The 18,425-nt window shown below is 40.6% G+C and overlaps 1 protein-coding gene across 1 annotated transcript; it reads right to left on the bottom strand.

The window, feature by feature from the left end:
- Window positions 1-3,205: 3,205 nt before the first annotated feature.
- LOC145438551 (uncharacterized) lies at window positions 3,206-18,019 on the bottom strand. The gene is made up of 11 exons (XM_080315890.1): window positions 17,955-18,019; window positions 17,597-17,777; window positions 14,207-16,027; window positions 13,901-13,990; window positions 12,903-13,078; window positions 12,067-12,199; window positions 9,745-9,846; window positions 9,141-9,320; window positions 7,999-8,153; window positions 6,931-7,079; window positions 3,206-4,138 (listed from the first exon to the last, which is right to left on the bottom strand). The coding sequence occupies exons 2-11, from the start codon at window positions 17,721-17,723 to the stop codon at window positions 4,003-4,005; spliced, it is 3,069 nt and encodes a 1,022-aa protein (XP_080172016.1). The 5' UTR covers window positions 17,724-17,777; window positions 17,955-18,019; the 3' UTR covers window positions 3,206-4,002.
- Between the last annotated feature and the right edge of the window lie 406 nt (window positions 18,020-18,425).

Here is an 18,425-nt window from a genome sequence, read left to right as displayed (position 1 = left end):
TGTAGAATGTAGATTGTAGATGTAGACGGGGTCGGACTTGTAAATACAGATTGGTGAACAGGTGGACGAAAAAACCTCTACGTAGGCTACGTAGCAGAAAAACTGAAGAAGAGTACCCTTATAGCACTTAAATGGGGCACTGCGCTCTAAAAATGATGTGGTCTCAAATTGAAACACAGATCGAAAAAAAATTACGGCCGCAGCCACCGAAATGGAGCTGCAATTAAATGAATTTTGGATAAGGGCCATTCCACTCCACATGCCGCGGCTGCGCGTCATCGTTGCTTGAAAATTCTTGGTTTTGATATTTCTTTGCCTAACCGTCCCGCAATCGCCCCCCAACGTCCTACAGTGATAATATGAAATAGAGATACACCCATGTCTCACAATACCGAACTCAGTCGCGAATTCATCTCTGTTAATCATTGCTTTTTCTCATCACACCACTTTTGGGTGTGCTCACACCTGAGAGAGAGAAGGATAGAGAGAGAGAGCGAGAGAAGGGAGGGAGAGAGAGAGTGAGGGAGAGAGAGAGCGAGGGAGCAAAAATGGAGAGAGAGTCCTCAAGATTACCGGACCACGACCTGACCTATCGATCTCGCTTTCCATGACATGCCGACCCCACTGAGCTATATAAACAGAGAGTTTAGAGATGATAATTAGTCCTCTTTTTTTTTCAATAAATTGAAAGGACGTCTAAATGTCCTGTTTTTTGGGAACTTGTCCTCTTTTTCTGAAAAAAAATATTAAAATGCGATCATAAATTCGACTCCGACGCAGCGAACGCAACAGTTGGCGAGAAAACCAACGAGAAATACGGCGCGACGGGTCTTTCGGGAGTATATGAAAAAGATGACCTTTTTCAAGCGACATCACAGAACTATCGTAAAAAGCGGGTAATTCGGGAGTCGAGTCAAACCAATGACTTTTTCGTTTTTTCAGTTAACACAGTACTATTTTCAAAAGCAACAGTTATTTTTCGGTAGAGCATCCAGAATTTTTAAAAAGAGTACTATTTTTGGGATCTCAAAATATCGTAAACCTAAGATTAGGTGGCAACTTATTCCAGATATCGACGCCAATGGAACTGATTGAGCTTGTACCGGAAGATGCACGATGCACAATTCATCGGTGTCCTAGTGGATTGTGGAACATGGTCATCAGATATATGAGAATGTGACAGCAGTGCGATTATAAGAGTCTTAAATCATTAGCAAGTATCTATTCATAGAATATTATATAACATTCTTACAAAACAAAAGCGTCTGTATCTGAGATGAATTGTCTCCTCACGCGAATGAAAGGAAACAACAACCATATGGTTCTGCAAAGAACTATCACACCACGCTCATCCCTCAGTCTATATTTGGTCGTTAGCCGCTACCTACCTACTTATCGCAATTAGTAGTAAGCCATTTGCAGGCCCTCGGTCACAGGATTACGTGATTAGGTTATGTAAGTGCGCTGTTGCGTGGATATTGCTGCCTTGATGCTGATAACATATTTTGGCAATTCTAACTGGATTTTACAAATCCGCAGAAGTCTGTAGGCTAAGAAACTGAATGTCTCTTCCTAGAATCCGCAATCCTACCCCACGCGGTCTAAATTTTGCGAAACTTGGTCGCGATAGGCTACTGATTTAAAACGTGATATGAACAACTATCGGCGTCCGGCGTCTCTATCGTCTTTAATGAGAATTAATTCGCGTATTGCGAATCGCGACCAGTTTCTATGAGCAGATGAGCACGAGAAGGAACTTACGAGCGATCCGAAGTTCAAGAATGCAGAGTGACATCGCAACGGAATATCGACATGCGGAAAACCTGACCCGGTGGCGAAGAGGCAGGGAATCGTTTCCTCGTGATGCCCTTATTGTCGCACAAGCATTGAAGTCTGGTGTTGAGTATATTGCGACAAAATAATTTGTTTTCTGTTCGTGGATGTGGATGGGACGTTCGTATTTTTGTCCTTGATGTTTTTGCGGCATACACCGAATTGCGGGGAGTGGGTAGCAGGATAGCGTAGGCCTAGTGGTGACGATAAGTGCCTGCCGTCCGGTCCGATTCCGTGACGGAAAGTTCTTCTGAACTCCTCCTCCGCGTCGCTGTTCTTACGGCGACAAAAAGCCCAGAAAAAGACCCGAATAGCGCACTTACTAGAATTGGAAAGAGCAACAAAGAGCCGCGGAATAGTGACAAAACATCGAACAAAGAACTGAACATCGGGTACAAGGCCGAGGTGGATGACGGTACAAGAGACCGCAACTGGTCGTTCGGCATACTCCTATCTGTTCATTAGGCCTACATCGAATTGTAGGCCTACATTCTTTGTTTCTTGTTCAGACAAAATATAATCTGACGATTGATTGATAGCAACGTATGATTCTTAGTTAGACACACACGATGGTGCAGGAATTGCCGTGCAAAGTCTTGCACCATCACTCCATGCTATCCTTGGAATACTGAGTGCGGAAACTTCACGTGAACTCTGTAATCTACCTGTCGTGTTCAAAAATCTATGTTCTGATTCTTTGCCCTAAAGCTATCGCTAAATTGTATGTGTAAGGCCTTATATTTTTCATTTGTCAATTCATTTACCACGATGCCGCCGCCGCGTGCTACGTTAACATTTTCGTTAGTTAATATGAACTTTTGAGTGTAACACGACTTCTGTAAGACCGACATTTCATTGTAATTTCGAAGAATAGTAAAATAACGACACAATTGGGAATTCGTCTATTGGTACTGGTACTTGAAAATGCGAGCAGAAACTGATAAAAGTGAGGAAAATTAGTTTATTATAAATGCGAACCATTCGATATCACCAAACAGCGTCATAAAAAGTGGTTTCAACAAGACTCTGACTCAACCCTCTGCTCACTGACTTGGTCTCGGACTTGACTCGGTGGTGAATAAAAATGACTTGACTTGACTCGAGTCAAAACTATAAAAGTGAGATTGACTTGTGACTCGGAGCCTTGCGACTTAGTTAAAACCCTGACGATATGACCTAATAAGGCCTTGTTACTAGTCACCTTCAAAGCCTTCCGTCTATACCTTGCTTATCTGTACATCACACTTCAACCAGTTGCATTTTTGTTATGTATGTTGCCGATCGGAAAGGGTGACAACTCAAGATTCCCTCTCTCTTTCTAAGGAATTGTGTGGAGTTACCCCCGGGGAACGGCAGCGACACGCAGAAACAATTCATACACAAGTGCGTTGCATGTATTCAAGAAGCCGTGCAGATATATCACCATAAAATCTATGTCTCATAACATGATAGCAGCGTTAAAATACAAAACATCAGGCAGTGGCGGATTCGTTAAGGCAAGTGTGAATAATGAAGCGAGACGTGATTCGGTGTCAGAGACTGTCAAAGTACTTCAAGTGAATTTTGCCAACTCTCTACTTCTTCAAGCGGTTATGATTCTAGACTACGCACGCAGACTTGGACAACCAGATAATTCTGATTGTATAGTTAGACTTATTAGAGCGAAATGGCGATCATCTCATTGTAATTCACATTTGTTTGATGCATCTATGCTGCAATTCGAACTCTAATCTCTGGTTTTTCTGAAAATGCTACAGGTGAACTGTATATGCCGAAACGAGTCAACCCAATTCTCTCAACTCTAATTCTAACCTAATTTTTAGTTTTCCAACTTTGCATTACAGACCCAGTTTTGTATAGAAAACTAGCAATCACTCTGAACCATAATCACTTGAAATAGCGTAAGCAGGCACAATATACTAATGCAGATGTTAAAATCATACATTGCAGACCACCTCTGATAGTAAGTCGCGGGCTAGCTCCACCGTTTCAGATCTTGCATTCCAAATCAGGACTCCATCCATTGACGAAGCTTAGGCAGAAGGGAACTCGGGTAGCGGATCTTATCAAAATAATACTGTGACAAAAAAACAAAACTACACTGCATCGCAGCAATAGACGGCTGGTTGCGTGTCAAAGCCTGTAAAAATTGTCTTTAAAGCAGCAGATTCACGCTTTCCAGCAATCGATGAAAGAATTCATCATCGTGCGCGTCGCCTTGTTGCCGACATTAACGGTCGCGATGACCCTTCTTGGTTTCGTGTGTTTGACGAAGTGGCGTAGCTCGTCAAAACTACTGTGCTCGCTAAAGGAATGAAATAACAGGTCAAGTTTTCTTGAGTCCCAAACGGGAGCCGAGTACAGACTACAGATATCGTCGATTCCGTGAATACTTCACTGGCGTAATAAGGCAAACTTGGGCAGCTAGATAATTACAGCGAAATGACGGTGATCTAATCTAACTTAGCGTAATAGCTATAGCGGAATTTTGATAACTAGAAAATTTTCAGCTTTTCTAAATTAGAGTAAAATTAGAAATATAATATATATCTATACAAATTTTTCCAAATTAGATTAAAATTTGAATTCTAGTTGTACCCGTAATTTTCCATGTATCATCCGCAAAATTTTCACGATTTTTTGCCTAAAATCGGGATGGGGGGGGGGGGTGCGTATTATACATGAGAACAACACGCTTGAAAAAAATCTCCCTCGATAAAAAACTTGAAATCACACCTTTCTTCATGTTTGTTTCCAATGCGCATCACTTTCAGCCATCGTGCCTAGTAAATCGTATCATCGGCGTAACGCGCTACCAATTAGCAAAAAGTGTATTGCCAATTAACGAGAGTCGTCTGCACCGCATGCAATCTCCTGCCGAGTTGGTTTGCCGTTTGCACGCGCGCGAAATTAGGTCATTCATTGATTGCTGAACGCGCGCGCGGCAATCCTCGCTAATTCATCGACAGGCCACGTGCGCAAAATATAATCGCTTGCGTAATCAGTCGCACCTCCAACAGGCGTGGTGTGCACGACCTGTCCTGAGCAATCGCATCTGACCTCGTGCGCAAGATGTCGCGTCGCCGGCCTCGCAGGCTTTGGCTGCTATCGTATAGAAGCAATACCGTTACTTGTAGAATGATTAGCGATCGCATCTGTAATAGGCCTAGTACGCAAGACGTCGTGTCGCTGGCCCGAACTATCGCGTCGCCAGCCTCGCAGGCTTCGGCTGCTCTGTACTATCGTTTAGAGCAGGGGTCACCAACACGCGGCCCGCGTGGTCATATTTTGCGGCCCGCGACGTAATTTGAGATTTCAGAAGAAAGCTGAGAAAACAATTTTGAAATGCAGTTTCAAGTATTGTTGTTGTTGTTGTTGTTGTTTCGAAATAAGCTATTCTCCTGTGCCCAACATCACTATTCATCACTAGCTAAAACGGCTTCGGAGATGGCACGGCATTCCATCGAGGAAGAATAATCCGCTGAAAATAATGGGCTGGGCATATTGCCTTGACGTGCAATGGCCAAAACACTGCCAAGATCGAGAGGCCTATAAAACGGCATACGAGAGTAGTTCACTGGCGGCGTGAAAGCATCTGAAGAGGGCGCGGAGCTGCGGTCAACTGCAAAATTTTTCGCGCTCCGCGCGATTTACTTCAAATTTAAATTTGCTTAGTGGTCCGTGTATTTTGTGTATATCAACAGTCATAACCTTTAATGCCATCAAACTATCCGTTGGGATTACTAGCATTCTGGTTGCATTTTGTAATGACGATAAGGGGGAAGCGAACGTTTTCAGTATCATTAAGGGGGGCTCAGACTGCAAAATAAAATGAAATTAATGATGATTTTTTGTTGTATTTGTATTCCTTTGATAAAATATTGCTTCGTTTGTGGTCACTACGCCCATTGCCTAAATTAAGTAGCACCGCGTTGTACTGACGTAGAGTTTCAAAACGATGGTTGCCTAGTTTATACCGATATTGAATTCATGCGGCCCGCGGTCGCTGCGAAATTTGAAAAGTGGCCCGCGACCCGTTTTGAGTTGGCGACCCCTGGTTTAGAGACAATGCCGTTGATTGCATAATGATTAGCGATGGTTATGTCATGATTGTTGGACAGTGACATCGCATGACAGAACAACATCGCGTACTAAAACACAGCTATTCATGTACTGCGTGGCGTCCAGGCCGACTTTTATTTCTTTACGAGGTGGCGAAGTCTTGTGACGTCATAATTGTTACATATAGATGACGTCATCGTCGCACGTCAACGTCCAGTGCATCCTTGTGACGTTTGAAGTCCGACCCCGCACTCATTAATATCGAGTTATTAAATAGAATCTTAAAACGATACGACCATTCGAAAGTGTAATTGCGGCCTGCGCCTCCGTCCAACGGAATGCATCGAACAAAAATCTGGGATTTTTCGGAAAACACGTTTCTCGCAAATCAGCCGCGCGGAACACTGATAACACAATTATTGAATTGCAACTGAATATGATCATTTCAAAATGACGAGGTTTCGCGTTACAAATAGGGAAGTTCGACCCCCGAAACCACCTTGGCTACGCGCCTGGCACACGTGCGTATCGAAATCGAACACGTCTCTAACGAGGTTGCATCGATTCGCCTGATTACTAATTACTGGTCACAAATCACTTGGGCGTTTGAGCATTTTGTACGAGGTGGCCGCCACCTAGTAACCTTGTACCTCAAAAGGCGCATTTTCAAAACTTCAGAGCATTTATTTCAACAGTTTTACAGTCATTGACATACATGATGTAAAACTGGAAGGCTGTATCCGGACATCTTGAAAGTGTAAGCTATATGAAATACAGCGATATTTCCAGTCTAGCGGTCAAGGATTATAGTTTTCTGACTTCCTACCACCCTGTGACATCACGAAAATTGTCGATATTTTTTCACCTCCAATTATTATAAAGTGTGATATGGACTCGATATTATCGGCAAACCGATAATCCGTCGGGCTCTATTCAAGTCTGCACTAGAATAGAGTAGTGCAATAGCAGGCAAAAGTTATACGAGCACTTCAAGCTAAATAGAAAGGCTACCAGCTGCCCATGTCAACAACTCACCTGTACGGTATTTTAAGTATCTTGACCGGCCATGTGCCGGTCGGCTCGATGGTGTTCAAATCGATTTGTTTGCCGTGGGTCCAACCAGTTGGTTTGATGCCGACAATCCTGCTGAACGCTTGTTGTTTTGTCAGTATCAATTTCAAGCTCTGAGAAAACATGTAAGTAACAGTAAGGGAGAGATCGTGAGACTTCCCAGTGAGAATCAAAACTATAATTCTCGTTGATGAATTAACTCTTAGTGCAAAGAAGCATATTAGTTCAGTACCGGAAAGAATCATTTCTCAACACCGACTCGATGGTGTCTCGATCCGACAGGATGACCTATTTTTAGTCGTTACATACTATTGTCCAAGGGTCTGCGCAGTAAGTAGGTGAGTGTGCAACTTGTCAAAAATTAGAGGAAACATTGGCACAGGCACATGAAAATGCGACCAGAAACTGCTAAAAGTGAGGAGAATTAGTATATTATAAATGCAATCCATTTGATATCACCAAACAGAGTTATAAAAAGTGGGTTTAACAAGACTTTAACTAGAAACTGAGCAGTCGACACAATGACTTGGACTCGGACTCTAGTCATAATACCGTGACTCGGACTCGACCCTCTGCTCGCTGACTTTGATTTGACTCGGTGGTGAAGTGAAAATGACTCGACTTGACTCAAGTCAAATCTATAAGTGAGATTGACTTGTGACTCGGAGCCTTACGACTTGGTTACAGCCCTGATTGTACCCAGTCGTAGTCATGATGAAACATACTGACATGTCGCACTAAGATGCATACGTCTCATATCTGAGAAGCCTCGATCAACCCACAAGTGCAATGAAATAGGTATGGGTGAAAAAATAAACAAATTATCTTCAAATGTCATATAGAACTAGCATTATATTTTTGTGGTCGCATAAAAGGTACGTAATGTGATTTCCCGCATCTACCATGCTGTTGAGTGATAATGAGTGTTATTCGAAAACATGAAGCTTAATATAACTCGGCTACTAAATCTTGGCCGGCCGTACGGCGTACGCACATCACTTGGTGTTGAAGAAAAAAATTTTGCGAACAAACCTTTACTGTCACCAATCTCATCGGCACAACATGAACTTTGCATCCGCCCGGTGTATTTGTGACAAGCTTTGACAGCTTGCTGTCCTCAAGGCACTGGATGGTTCGCAATTTACCGGTAGGTACATAAACCTGGCTTCCGACTGCTTCTGCGATCGCTTTGTAAGAGAATGGTTTTTCGTCAATTAGATGACAGTAGCTTTGGAATTAACGTGACTTTAATGGCAAAAAGTCTTTGAAGAGAAGATTGTAGGTAGAGAAGTTCAATATACAATTGTATAACTCAAATATTTTATGCTGACACTCGTCTGGTGTTGCAATCGTCAGCCAATAGTAGAGAATTGGAAAGAGCATTGCATATCAACAATCGTATCACCGAATATGATGTCACCGCGGCATGGAAATATTCAGCAGCTGGAAATATTTGGGTTTATTTCAACATCAATGTATTCATATGCGTACCAAAGTTCTGTACCTATTATCATGTATCAACAGTAGGGCAGTACACCAATTTGGATTTGAATAAAATAGTATTTACTGTGACTAACTCGTTGATAATATATTATAAAATCATATAAATTTTTCTACCCAATAACTTCGCTTCTAGTGTTTGAAATTGAGCCAAATTTGGTGTGCATCATCTCTACTCACAGCCTAACAATTTTATGGGGTCGGCAGAAAAATTCTGAAATTTAATTTTTTAGTTTTTTAATGATAAATTCAAAACTTTCTACTGCACGAATCTCGCTTCTACTGGTTGGAATGGAGATAAAGTTGGTGTGTAGCGTTTTTTTCACCAACCTAACAATTTTATCAAGTAGGTACCCAGTGGAATCTGAAGGAAAAGTTTTTTTTTAGAACAGCCCTAATCAACAGTCGTATCACCAAATATACTGGCGGACATAAATACTCGGACAGTCCATGATTGTAAGACCTCTCTGATCTTAGATTATACACAAGCTCCTTTGGTACAAATTAAGTTGCGAATAAGATGTATAGAATACATTATTCAATTCTATAAAATCAAAACATGGCATTATATTGAAAAAATTGCAATGATTGGTAAGCGATACAAAATCAGTGCATTCTAGAACAAATCACAATGATTCTTGACCAATAGAAAATCGGTGAATTCTGAAACCCACCAGCAAACATCCTTTCTTTGCCAATGGTGTAGGTCCCGACAACAAAAAGGGTGTTGGGACATTCTTCGATACATTTCGAGGCCACAGATACGGCGGCGTCAATGGCGGCAGATTGGGGTGGAAAACAGTAATTGGGGTTCAGATAAGTCGTGTCCAAATGCAGAGTGTTGATTTTGATACCTGAAAAATTGGACAATATGAGAAAATCTACCGATTTTCCAAATTAAATCAAATACGGAATTATAGCTACAGTTTCTCTCCAAATTAGATCACAATTCCAATTACTGAACAGACGAAACTTGACATTGAATCCTGTTCTGCTAATATCAAATCATAGTCCATTCTTGAGGATGGGAATAACAAATGCCTGTACAGCAAGCTTGGCTTGTTTCGCACTATACAGTTATCCTCTAGCATTTAAAGGAAAATCGGAAATTAGAAATTGGATCAGAATTAAAATGACAGCACAGAAGATTACACAAATTACATTAGAATTAGATTAGATTAGATTCCCCCGAATTAGTCTGATTGCAAGTGGGTAAAATCTACTTGAGTAGGCCATTCGCAACAATGGTACTTCTTCATCACCTGTGACAATACCCACCTTGTAACGCGGAATACTTCTCCATATCAGGAGACGCACGAAAGTCGCCAGTGTGGAGTACGACGCGGTTGTTTCTCAATTTGAAGAGGAGCATAACGGCGCCTGAAACGTGACGAGTCTGGCGGTTATTTCTTGACTTGTCGAAAAAGGGTCAAAATTCATAGTGTTAGGCTGAAAACTGTCAAAATTGCTTACTGTTGCGATTACTCGAGTCATGACTCGATCGCAATTTTTTTGTTGACTCGAGTCATTTTCTGTACTTGAAAAATGACCCGAGTCAACTCGGCTCGAGTCAATACTTTGGTTGACTCGAGTCATTTTTCAAGTACAGAAAATGACTAGACTCGGCTTGAGTGAATTTTTTTGTTGGCTTGAGTCATTTTTTAAGTACAGAAAATGACTCGACTTGGCTTGAGTCAATATTTTGGTTGACTCAAGTCATTTTTTAATTTTTTAAGTACAGAAAATGACTCGACTCGGCTTGAGTCAATATTTTGGTTGACTCGAGTCATTTTTTAATTTTTTAAGTACAGAAAATGACTCGACTCGGCTTGAGTCAATATTTTGATTGACTCAAGTCATTTTTTAATTTTTTTGGTACAGAAAATGACTCGACTTGGCTTGAGTCAATATTTTGGTTGACTCGAGTCATTTTTTAATTTTGTAACAGAAAATGACTCGACTCGGCTTGAGTCAATATTTTGGTTGACTCGAGTCATTTTTTAATTTTTTAAGTACAGAAAATGACTCGACTTGGCTTGAGTAAATATTTTGGTTGACTCGAGTCATTTTTTAATTTTTTAAGTACAGAAAATGACTCGACTCGGCTTGAGTCAATATTTTGGTTGACTCGAGTCATTTTCTCAAAGTACAGAAAATGACTGGCCTCGGCTTGAGCCCATTTTTTAGATGGATCGAGTCATTTTCTCAAAATACAGAAAATGACTCGACTTGAGTCAATATTTTGATTGACTCGAGTCATTTTTTAAGTACAGAAAATGACTAGACTCCGTTTGAGCGATTTTTTTGGTCGACTCGAGGCATTTCCTCAAAGTACAGAAAATGACTCAAGTCGGCTTGAGTCAATTATTTGGTTGACTCGAGTCATTTCCTTAAAACACGGATGCAGAAGGCCGAAACAGGCATTCATGGTAACTTCCACGTATTGTTAAGTTACCAAATTACTGTTGCTTCGTTTATCAGTACTGGTACTTGAAAAATAATAAACTGTTGAGTGTAAATGAGTGTAATATTATGAATGTGAGGCATTCGATATCCGTGAACATAGTTTGAAAACGCGAGTTGAACATGACTTGAACTCAAAACTGAACAGTGAACATGACAACTTGGAATCAGACTCTAGTTTCGACATTATGACTATTACACTTGACTCGGTGATGAATTGAAAATGACTCGTGACTAGGTTACAACGCAGTTGTTTACTAAGACAATTTGTTTACAAACTGCATTTTATAGGCTCCCACGGTTGGTGAACTTTTGATTCTGCATAAATTTTACAACGTGTGGCCTACTTTATACTGTTGCAAATGTCCAACTTTCCTGTTATTGCGTATCATAAATCAGGGTCGTAAAAAGGTCATTTTGCGTTAGCTGTAGGTTGATTGCAGCCGTTCGTGGTGTTGATACTTGATTTATGATAGACAAATGTATTGATCAGTTTTTGTGATTCTTAATTTGCGCATTTCTCTTCCAGAATAGCCAAGTAAGTTTTACGTTCTTGCCCGTCCGGTAAGGCTTTTGCAAAGTCACATTTTAGGGAAAACTTTGTTTATAGGCAAAAAATTCCCACGTCAGTGATTAGTCATCAAAATGCGTCTCACCAGGACATTTTTTAGCATTCGAAAATTGTCAAAATGATAAATTTTTAGGTAAGACCGTTACGTTTTGAGGCCGAAAAATAATCGCGGCACTGATTGTCCTTGTCTTGGACATTTTTCTAATATTCGAAAATCATCAAAATATCACTTTTTCCGGTCAAAAAATAATAGCGTTAATTAGGCCTAGCCTTAAAAATGCGATGGACGTAATGGATTTTCTTGCCAAATGTCTCACATGGACAATTTTGTATATTCAAACATTGTCAAAATTATAAATTTCCAAGTAAAATCGTCTTAATTTTCAGGCCAAATAATAATCGTGTTAGCTAGTCATCAAAATGCACAGATGGAATGGAATTTCCTCACCAAATGTCTTACCCGGGCATTATTGTCATACTCAAAAATTGTAAAAATTTCAAATTTTTTTCTAGTTAAGAAATAATCTCCCTAGTGACAACTGACAAGTCATAAAAATGCATCTCACCCGGACAGTGATTTGCATCAAGCAGCGTGACCGTCACATTTTCATCTGCCACTCTCACTTCCTCCCACATTGGCAGCTTCACGACGAGGTCTTCGCGAAATCGCAGCATTTGCACAACGAGATTGCCAGTCACCTGCGTTACGGGCAAAAAGAGAAACGGTTATTCTCTCCTTCCCTGGCATGCGAATAGGTGTGTAATATAAGAGAGAATGAGAGATCTTTTCCTCTAGTAACTAGACTAATCAGAACAGAATGCAGGTAACCTAAAATCCTAATCTAATTTTGTGACATGTTTCTACGTTCTCGTTTTAAATTGAATAAAAACTTGAACTCAATTTCCAAGTTATCGCGACTTCAGTAATTCCAATTCTAATGAAATTTGTAAAATATTTTTATATTTATATATATATATTTATAGTTATAATCTGATCTGGAAAAGCTGAAAATTTGACCAGCCTCAAGTTGACCGACTCGTGTGCATACTTGGACAATTAGATAATTTGAATTGTCTAATTATACTGGTCAGAGTGAAATGCATGTAACCTAATCTGATTTGTCGAATGCTGTTATGATCTCATTGTAATTCTAATCTAATTTCTGGAGGACTGCATTGTCAGAAACAAGCCAGTAAACTTGATTTCTGTCGTGTTTGTTTCTAATTAGGAACTGAATCCAATCTCCAAGTTTTCGCGAAATCAGTAATTCCAATTTGAATAGAATGTGGAAAAAACTATGTTGCTATCATACCAATTTTAATCTACTTACGAAAAGTCTAAAGTTTCTACTAGTCTTAACCTGGACAGGTATTCTATTGAGGCAAACAAACGCCACCGTACCTTTCCACAGTAAATCTTGTGTTTCCAATTCTTGTCAAGACCACCGTAGTGGTCGTAGTGAAAGTGAGTGAGGAAATAATTTCCGATTCCAGGCACGGTGCCGTAACTGAACGCGTCGACCGCAATATCTGTGCCTTCGATCTTCTTGTAGAAAGGACATTGCCTCACGTAATTACCTGCAACAATATCGTTACTAATACAGGGTGCACGCAACAGAAACTCGCATATTGAGATGGTTACTGCAGACCAGTACAAACTAATGGATTATCAAAAAGCGCAACTAGAACTGGAACTACTCACTTTTTAAAACGCGCAACTAGAACTAAAACTATTCACTTTTCAAAATCCGCAACTAGGATTGAACTAGAGCTAGAACTACTGAATTTTCCAAATCTGTAACAAGAACTACTCCCTTTTCAATATCTGCAACTAGAATTACTCACTTTTCCAAATCCGAAACTAGAACTAAAACTACTGGATTTGAAAAATCTACAATAAGAACTAGAACTACTAATAAAAAACGTTAGTTAGTTTACTATCGACTCACCAAATGAGTAGTTTGTACAAGCCTAGAAACTGTCTTTTATCTGTTTGAATAAAAGTGAGAAAATGAGTATATTATGAACACCTGGCCTTCAATATCACCCAAGAATTTTACAGAAGTGAGTTGAACCTGACTTGAAGTGAATACTGAACAGTAAACACAATGACTTGGATTCAGACTCGAGTCTTAACACTATGACTCGGACTCGACCCGGTGGTGAATTGAAAATGACCCGACTTGACTCGAGTCAAATTGACTTGTGACTCGGAACGTTGTGACTTGGTTATAACCCTGTCGCAGTGATTCGATTCTGAAACGAGAATTTGAGTATCACTCGTTATATCTTATGCAACCAAAATTGTAACTAAAGGCTCGGTAATAACACATTGTCGGGTTCGGGCTGCAAGGCCCGCTACAAGCTCCTCTTCAAATGACTACTAGCTCTAAAACTCACCTCTTTTCTGATTTTTCGAGATGGATTTCAAAGTTTTTTGCTTCTCCTTCACGACAGGCTTCAATCCGAACAGCATCGAACCAATATCGCCTGCAATAACAATTACAAATTCCACAGAGTGTAATGTGTACATAACGTAGGCCCTTGCTTTGCAGACAGGCAGAAGAGTAATGTTTCTAATGATTGAGTCGAATAGCGAGACATGAGTTTTTTTGAATACCGGTACAGAAAATATAATATGCTTCTTTTGCCGTGTACTGCTGTGAATTGAACCAGTTGAAATAAGTAACATCTTATCTTACTCACCATTCTTTAGCTTAGCCGTATCCACATTCTCAGTCTCAGCCCCTTCAAAGGCCAATTTACGGCCCGGGTGCCTCTGAACCACTCTGACCTTTTGTGGGGAAGGCCACGACAAAGCTGGATATGTCTCAGTATCATTGTCAGATTTCTCAGACATTTCTTTGCCTTTTCCATAATTTAAAATCTCTGCAGAAGGCAAATTCTGCCTTTCAGCTGAAGTCTGTTCTTGTAAAGTCGAATCTGCTGTTTTATTGCAGGGACCTTCCAATGCAGAACAATCCACTTGATCATTGCATTTCTTTGGAGATGCGATATCACAGTTTGCTGAATCATGCTGCAATGGATTGTTATTGAAATCTCTCTCCTCAGGTTGATTATCCCCATTTTGATTATCACTGGATTGCACGGTAGAATCTGACCCTTTACTCTTTAAGATAGGTTGTTGTGAGAAGATGGCGTCAGGCGGGCCTGTGAAAGGCACCTGATCTGTGCTCGCAAAATCAAGAATCGAACAATCATCGAATTCGTCTTCTGGGAGAAAAGAATTACGTGGACTTCCATGCGTCTCATCGTTTGGGTTCTCATTCTGGCTCAGCTCGTTATCGGAGAATTCCAAGCCTTCCGTGAGACCAGCGCCAGAGTTTTTGTGATCAGTTCGAGCCGAATCTTCCTCGCCAGTGCGCGTTGAAAATACCTTCAAATCTTTTTCATCAGAGAATTCCAAGCCCTCGGTTAGGTCGGTATCAGAGTTTTTGCGATTAATTTGAGTCAAATCTTCGTCAACCGTGGGCAACAGTGGGTTGCCAGCAGTTTTAGCAGTTTTACGTTGACTTATTGAAAACACCGGTAAATCATCTTCATCGGATAAATCCAAGCTGTCTGCTAGGTCGGTCACGTTTTTGGGGTTAATTAGGGTAGAGTCTTCCTTAAAGATGGGCGACATGGGGACCGGGTCACCGTCGTTTACCCCGAAATCTTGTGGGCTCATGGCAAATAAATCCTCTTCCTCGGACTCAACTTGGGACTCATTTTCAGAAGGGATAGTTTTTTTAATTGGAATCATCGGCGTAAAGCCAGGTCCTTTGGGTGGGGGCGTCGTGAAATCTTCGCTGTCTAGAGTCTCTAACGATTCAGGAAAGGGCGGCTGTTTCGATTCAACAAACAGACTCTTGTGTGCAAAATCTGAGACGCTTTCCTGACGGGTTACGGAAGAATCAATGCCGCTATGCGACTCCTCCGATGAGAGATCAGATTTGAAACGTTTATTTGCCGCAAAATTGTCATGTTGCGACAACAAAGGTCGCTTTACGCCACTGGAAGATTGTTCTCCATTATCTTCAAATCTAGACGCACACAAATTTGTCCAGATGTTTTCCGATTGAGATGAACTGTTTGGGGCGGTTTGGGCTGTGATTCCGGTGTCGTTGACTTGAGTCAGGTCAATCACGTCGGAATCCTGCAATTTTGTGAGTGGTTTTCGAGTCTTCTTCCGCTGTTCTTTTGTGATGGTCCAGGGATTCTTCGGACTCGGAGAAGGCTTCTCAACTTTACACGATTTTCCTTGTTTTGAAAGTTTTGACGGCGTCTTCCGAACCCAGGGGCTGCGTTTTCGGGAAGACAAATTCAAACTTGATTTCGATGTGGATCGTTGCTTCGGAGTAGGCACGGGTGTCGATGAAAATTCTTCCGAAGAAGCCTGACTATCAGTGAGATCAATAAAAACTTGTGAGCTTTGCAATGGGCTAATAGGTTTTGACTCATGATGAAACAATTGGAAATGTGATGCCATTCTCGACTGACAATTGAGACCCTCCAAGCAGTTGCCTGCAAAAAAAGAAACATACTCAACAAGCTACATAGTAGATAGGTATCGATCAACAAACTTGAACTTACTAGGCCTATCAGATTTGCAGAATGTGGAACACAAAGTTTAAGAACTAAAACCACAAACTTTTCAAAACTCGCAACTAGAACTAACTTTTAAAGCTCTGCTACAAGCAATTACTACTAATTGAATACTAGTCCATCCTCAAGATTACCGGACCACGACTGACCTATCGATCTCGCCTTCCATGACATGGCACCCCATTTTTGTCGCTTGCTTTTTTCTACACTATCTTCTTTACTTTACATTCAGTGTGCATGCTAGGGGTCTTCAATAATGACTTTTTTTCTCAAATCGTAATGACTACTTGATAAAATTGTTAGGTTACATAATTTAAGCCTACACACCAAATTTGGTTCAATTCCAACCAGTGTAAGCGGAGTTATTGCCGTCGAAAATCTGGATCATGAATAAAATAGCATTTACGGTGACCAATTCTTTAATTATTTATTATAGTGGCGCCCACCGTAAATAGGCTACTATTTTATTCAAATCCAAATTTTTCGACGGCAATAACTCCGCTTTCACCGGTTGAAATTGAACCAAATTTGATGAACATCGTTTCTATACACAACCTAACACTTTCATGGGGTGAACAGAAAATTTTCAAATTTTTTGTTATTCATTTTTATATAATAAATAGAAACTTTCTTCTCCTGTAGCAATGCGGCTACTGGTTGGAATTGAACCAAATTTGGTGTGTAGGCTTAAATTAGGTAACCTAACAATTTTATCAAGTAGTCAGTACGATTTGAGAAAAAAAGTCATTTTCGAAGCCCCTAGTGCATATGCCGACCCCTAGTGCATATGCCTCCTCTTTACATCGCCTAGGCCAAGGTGGGTGTCTGATTCCATAGACTACGGTACTCCAAGTCGCTTCGATACCTTCCTATCTTTTCTTTGTATGGCATTTTGTGGTGTATTGAACTGATAAAATTGCTAATAAACCAATGATGATGATGAAGAAAATGGGAGGGGTTTCTATCCCTAAAAGCCGCAACCTGGCTAGTGGCTACCCACTGTTGGTAGTCATGACTCTGAGTTCTGAGCTAGCAATGGCTGCATTGCAACTGCAAGAACATCACACAGCCACAGCAGAACACCGACCCCTATGGAATCTCGGTTCCTTTTTTGAAATAAATCCTGCGTGATGAGAGCTTTTCTGCATAGAATAATTGAGTAATTAAACAGAAAGTTCTGCATGACATTGCCAGTTGCCACCAATTCCACTCTGGAACACCGGTATAATGATTCACGCCAAACAAAGACATGTCTTTCCTATTTGTCCGGAAACTATCAGTTTTCAAAATACACTAGAACTAGAACTAATAAAAAAAATAGTTAGTTGACCATTGACTGTCATTTTACTATATTGATAGTTTGTACAAGTCTGTAGAGACTGTAGCAGAAGGAAGCAATGACACATGAATTCGATTAATTAATGGATTTTAAGATGCTGCATAAATCGATTGGACAGAAAATAAAATTTAAATGAATGACGTACTTACCTTTGGGTGATTTTCGTTGTTTGCATTTCAACACATGATCTTGGGGCGTCCCGATTTTCAGGAAAGAATATGGGTATTTACAGATATGACAACGTTCGGAGTCACTCGTTTGCGAGACCGAAGACATTATGAAGAAATCCTATGCTCCAAATATTAATTTGATAATGCGTTCAACTAAGATCTGTAAAGAAATCGAAATGACACATAGTATAACAATAAGCCAGTAACCTATGAAATATGAATATCGAATACACTCATATGACACCAACCCAGGGGCTAACTTCAAGACATAATTGACGTATTGCAGTATTGCAGTTTGGTGAAGTAAGAGCAGATACCGCAGAGACTCAATGCTTACTTTATCGCTGTGTAACAGTCGGCGCTAATTTTTAATCGTAACGTGACTACGTGAGTTCCGTAACCGGCGAGATAAATAAATACCATTTGCCGCAAACTTGAGATATGCAAGGAGAATGCAATGATGCGTAACGGGCATCAATGGTGAAAACTAATACTTTCTCCAATACCGAGAAAACCATTACCGAGAATAGACATTACCGAGAACGCCATTACCGAGAATGAACATTACCGAGGATGAACATTACCGAGAATGGTCATTACCGAGAATGGACACCACCGAGAATGGACATTACCGAGAATGGCCAATGTCAAGAATATAGCTTACTGGGACTGACGTTGTCGAGAAATTTATACCTGAGCATCGACACCGAATGTGGCAACGCCGTGATGCACTCACACGACCTGTTCATATGCATAACATGCCTGCATTGCATCATCATTGGTTTATTGCATATATTGCATTCTCGTC

This window comes from Botryllus schlosseri, chromosome 5 (assembly GCF_051294905.1).
Source record: "Botryllus schlosseri isolate E-star chromosome 5, Bs_hap1, whole genome shotgun sequence".
In the NCBI taxonomy this organism is placed as follows: Eukaryota; Metazoa; Chordata; class Ascidiacea; order Stolidobranchia; family Styelidae; genus Botryllus; species Botryllus schlosseri.
This window is presented reverse-complemented; position numbering and strand designations above follow the sequence as displayed.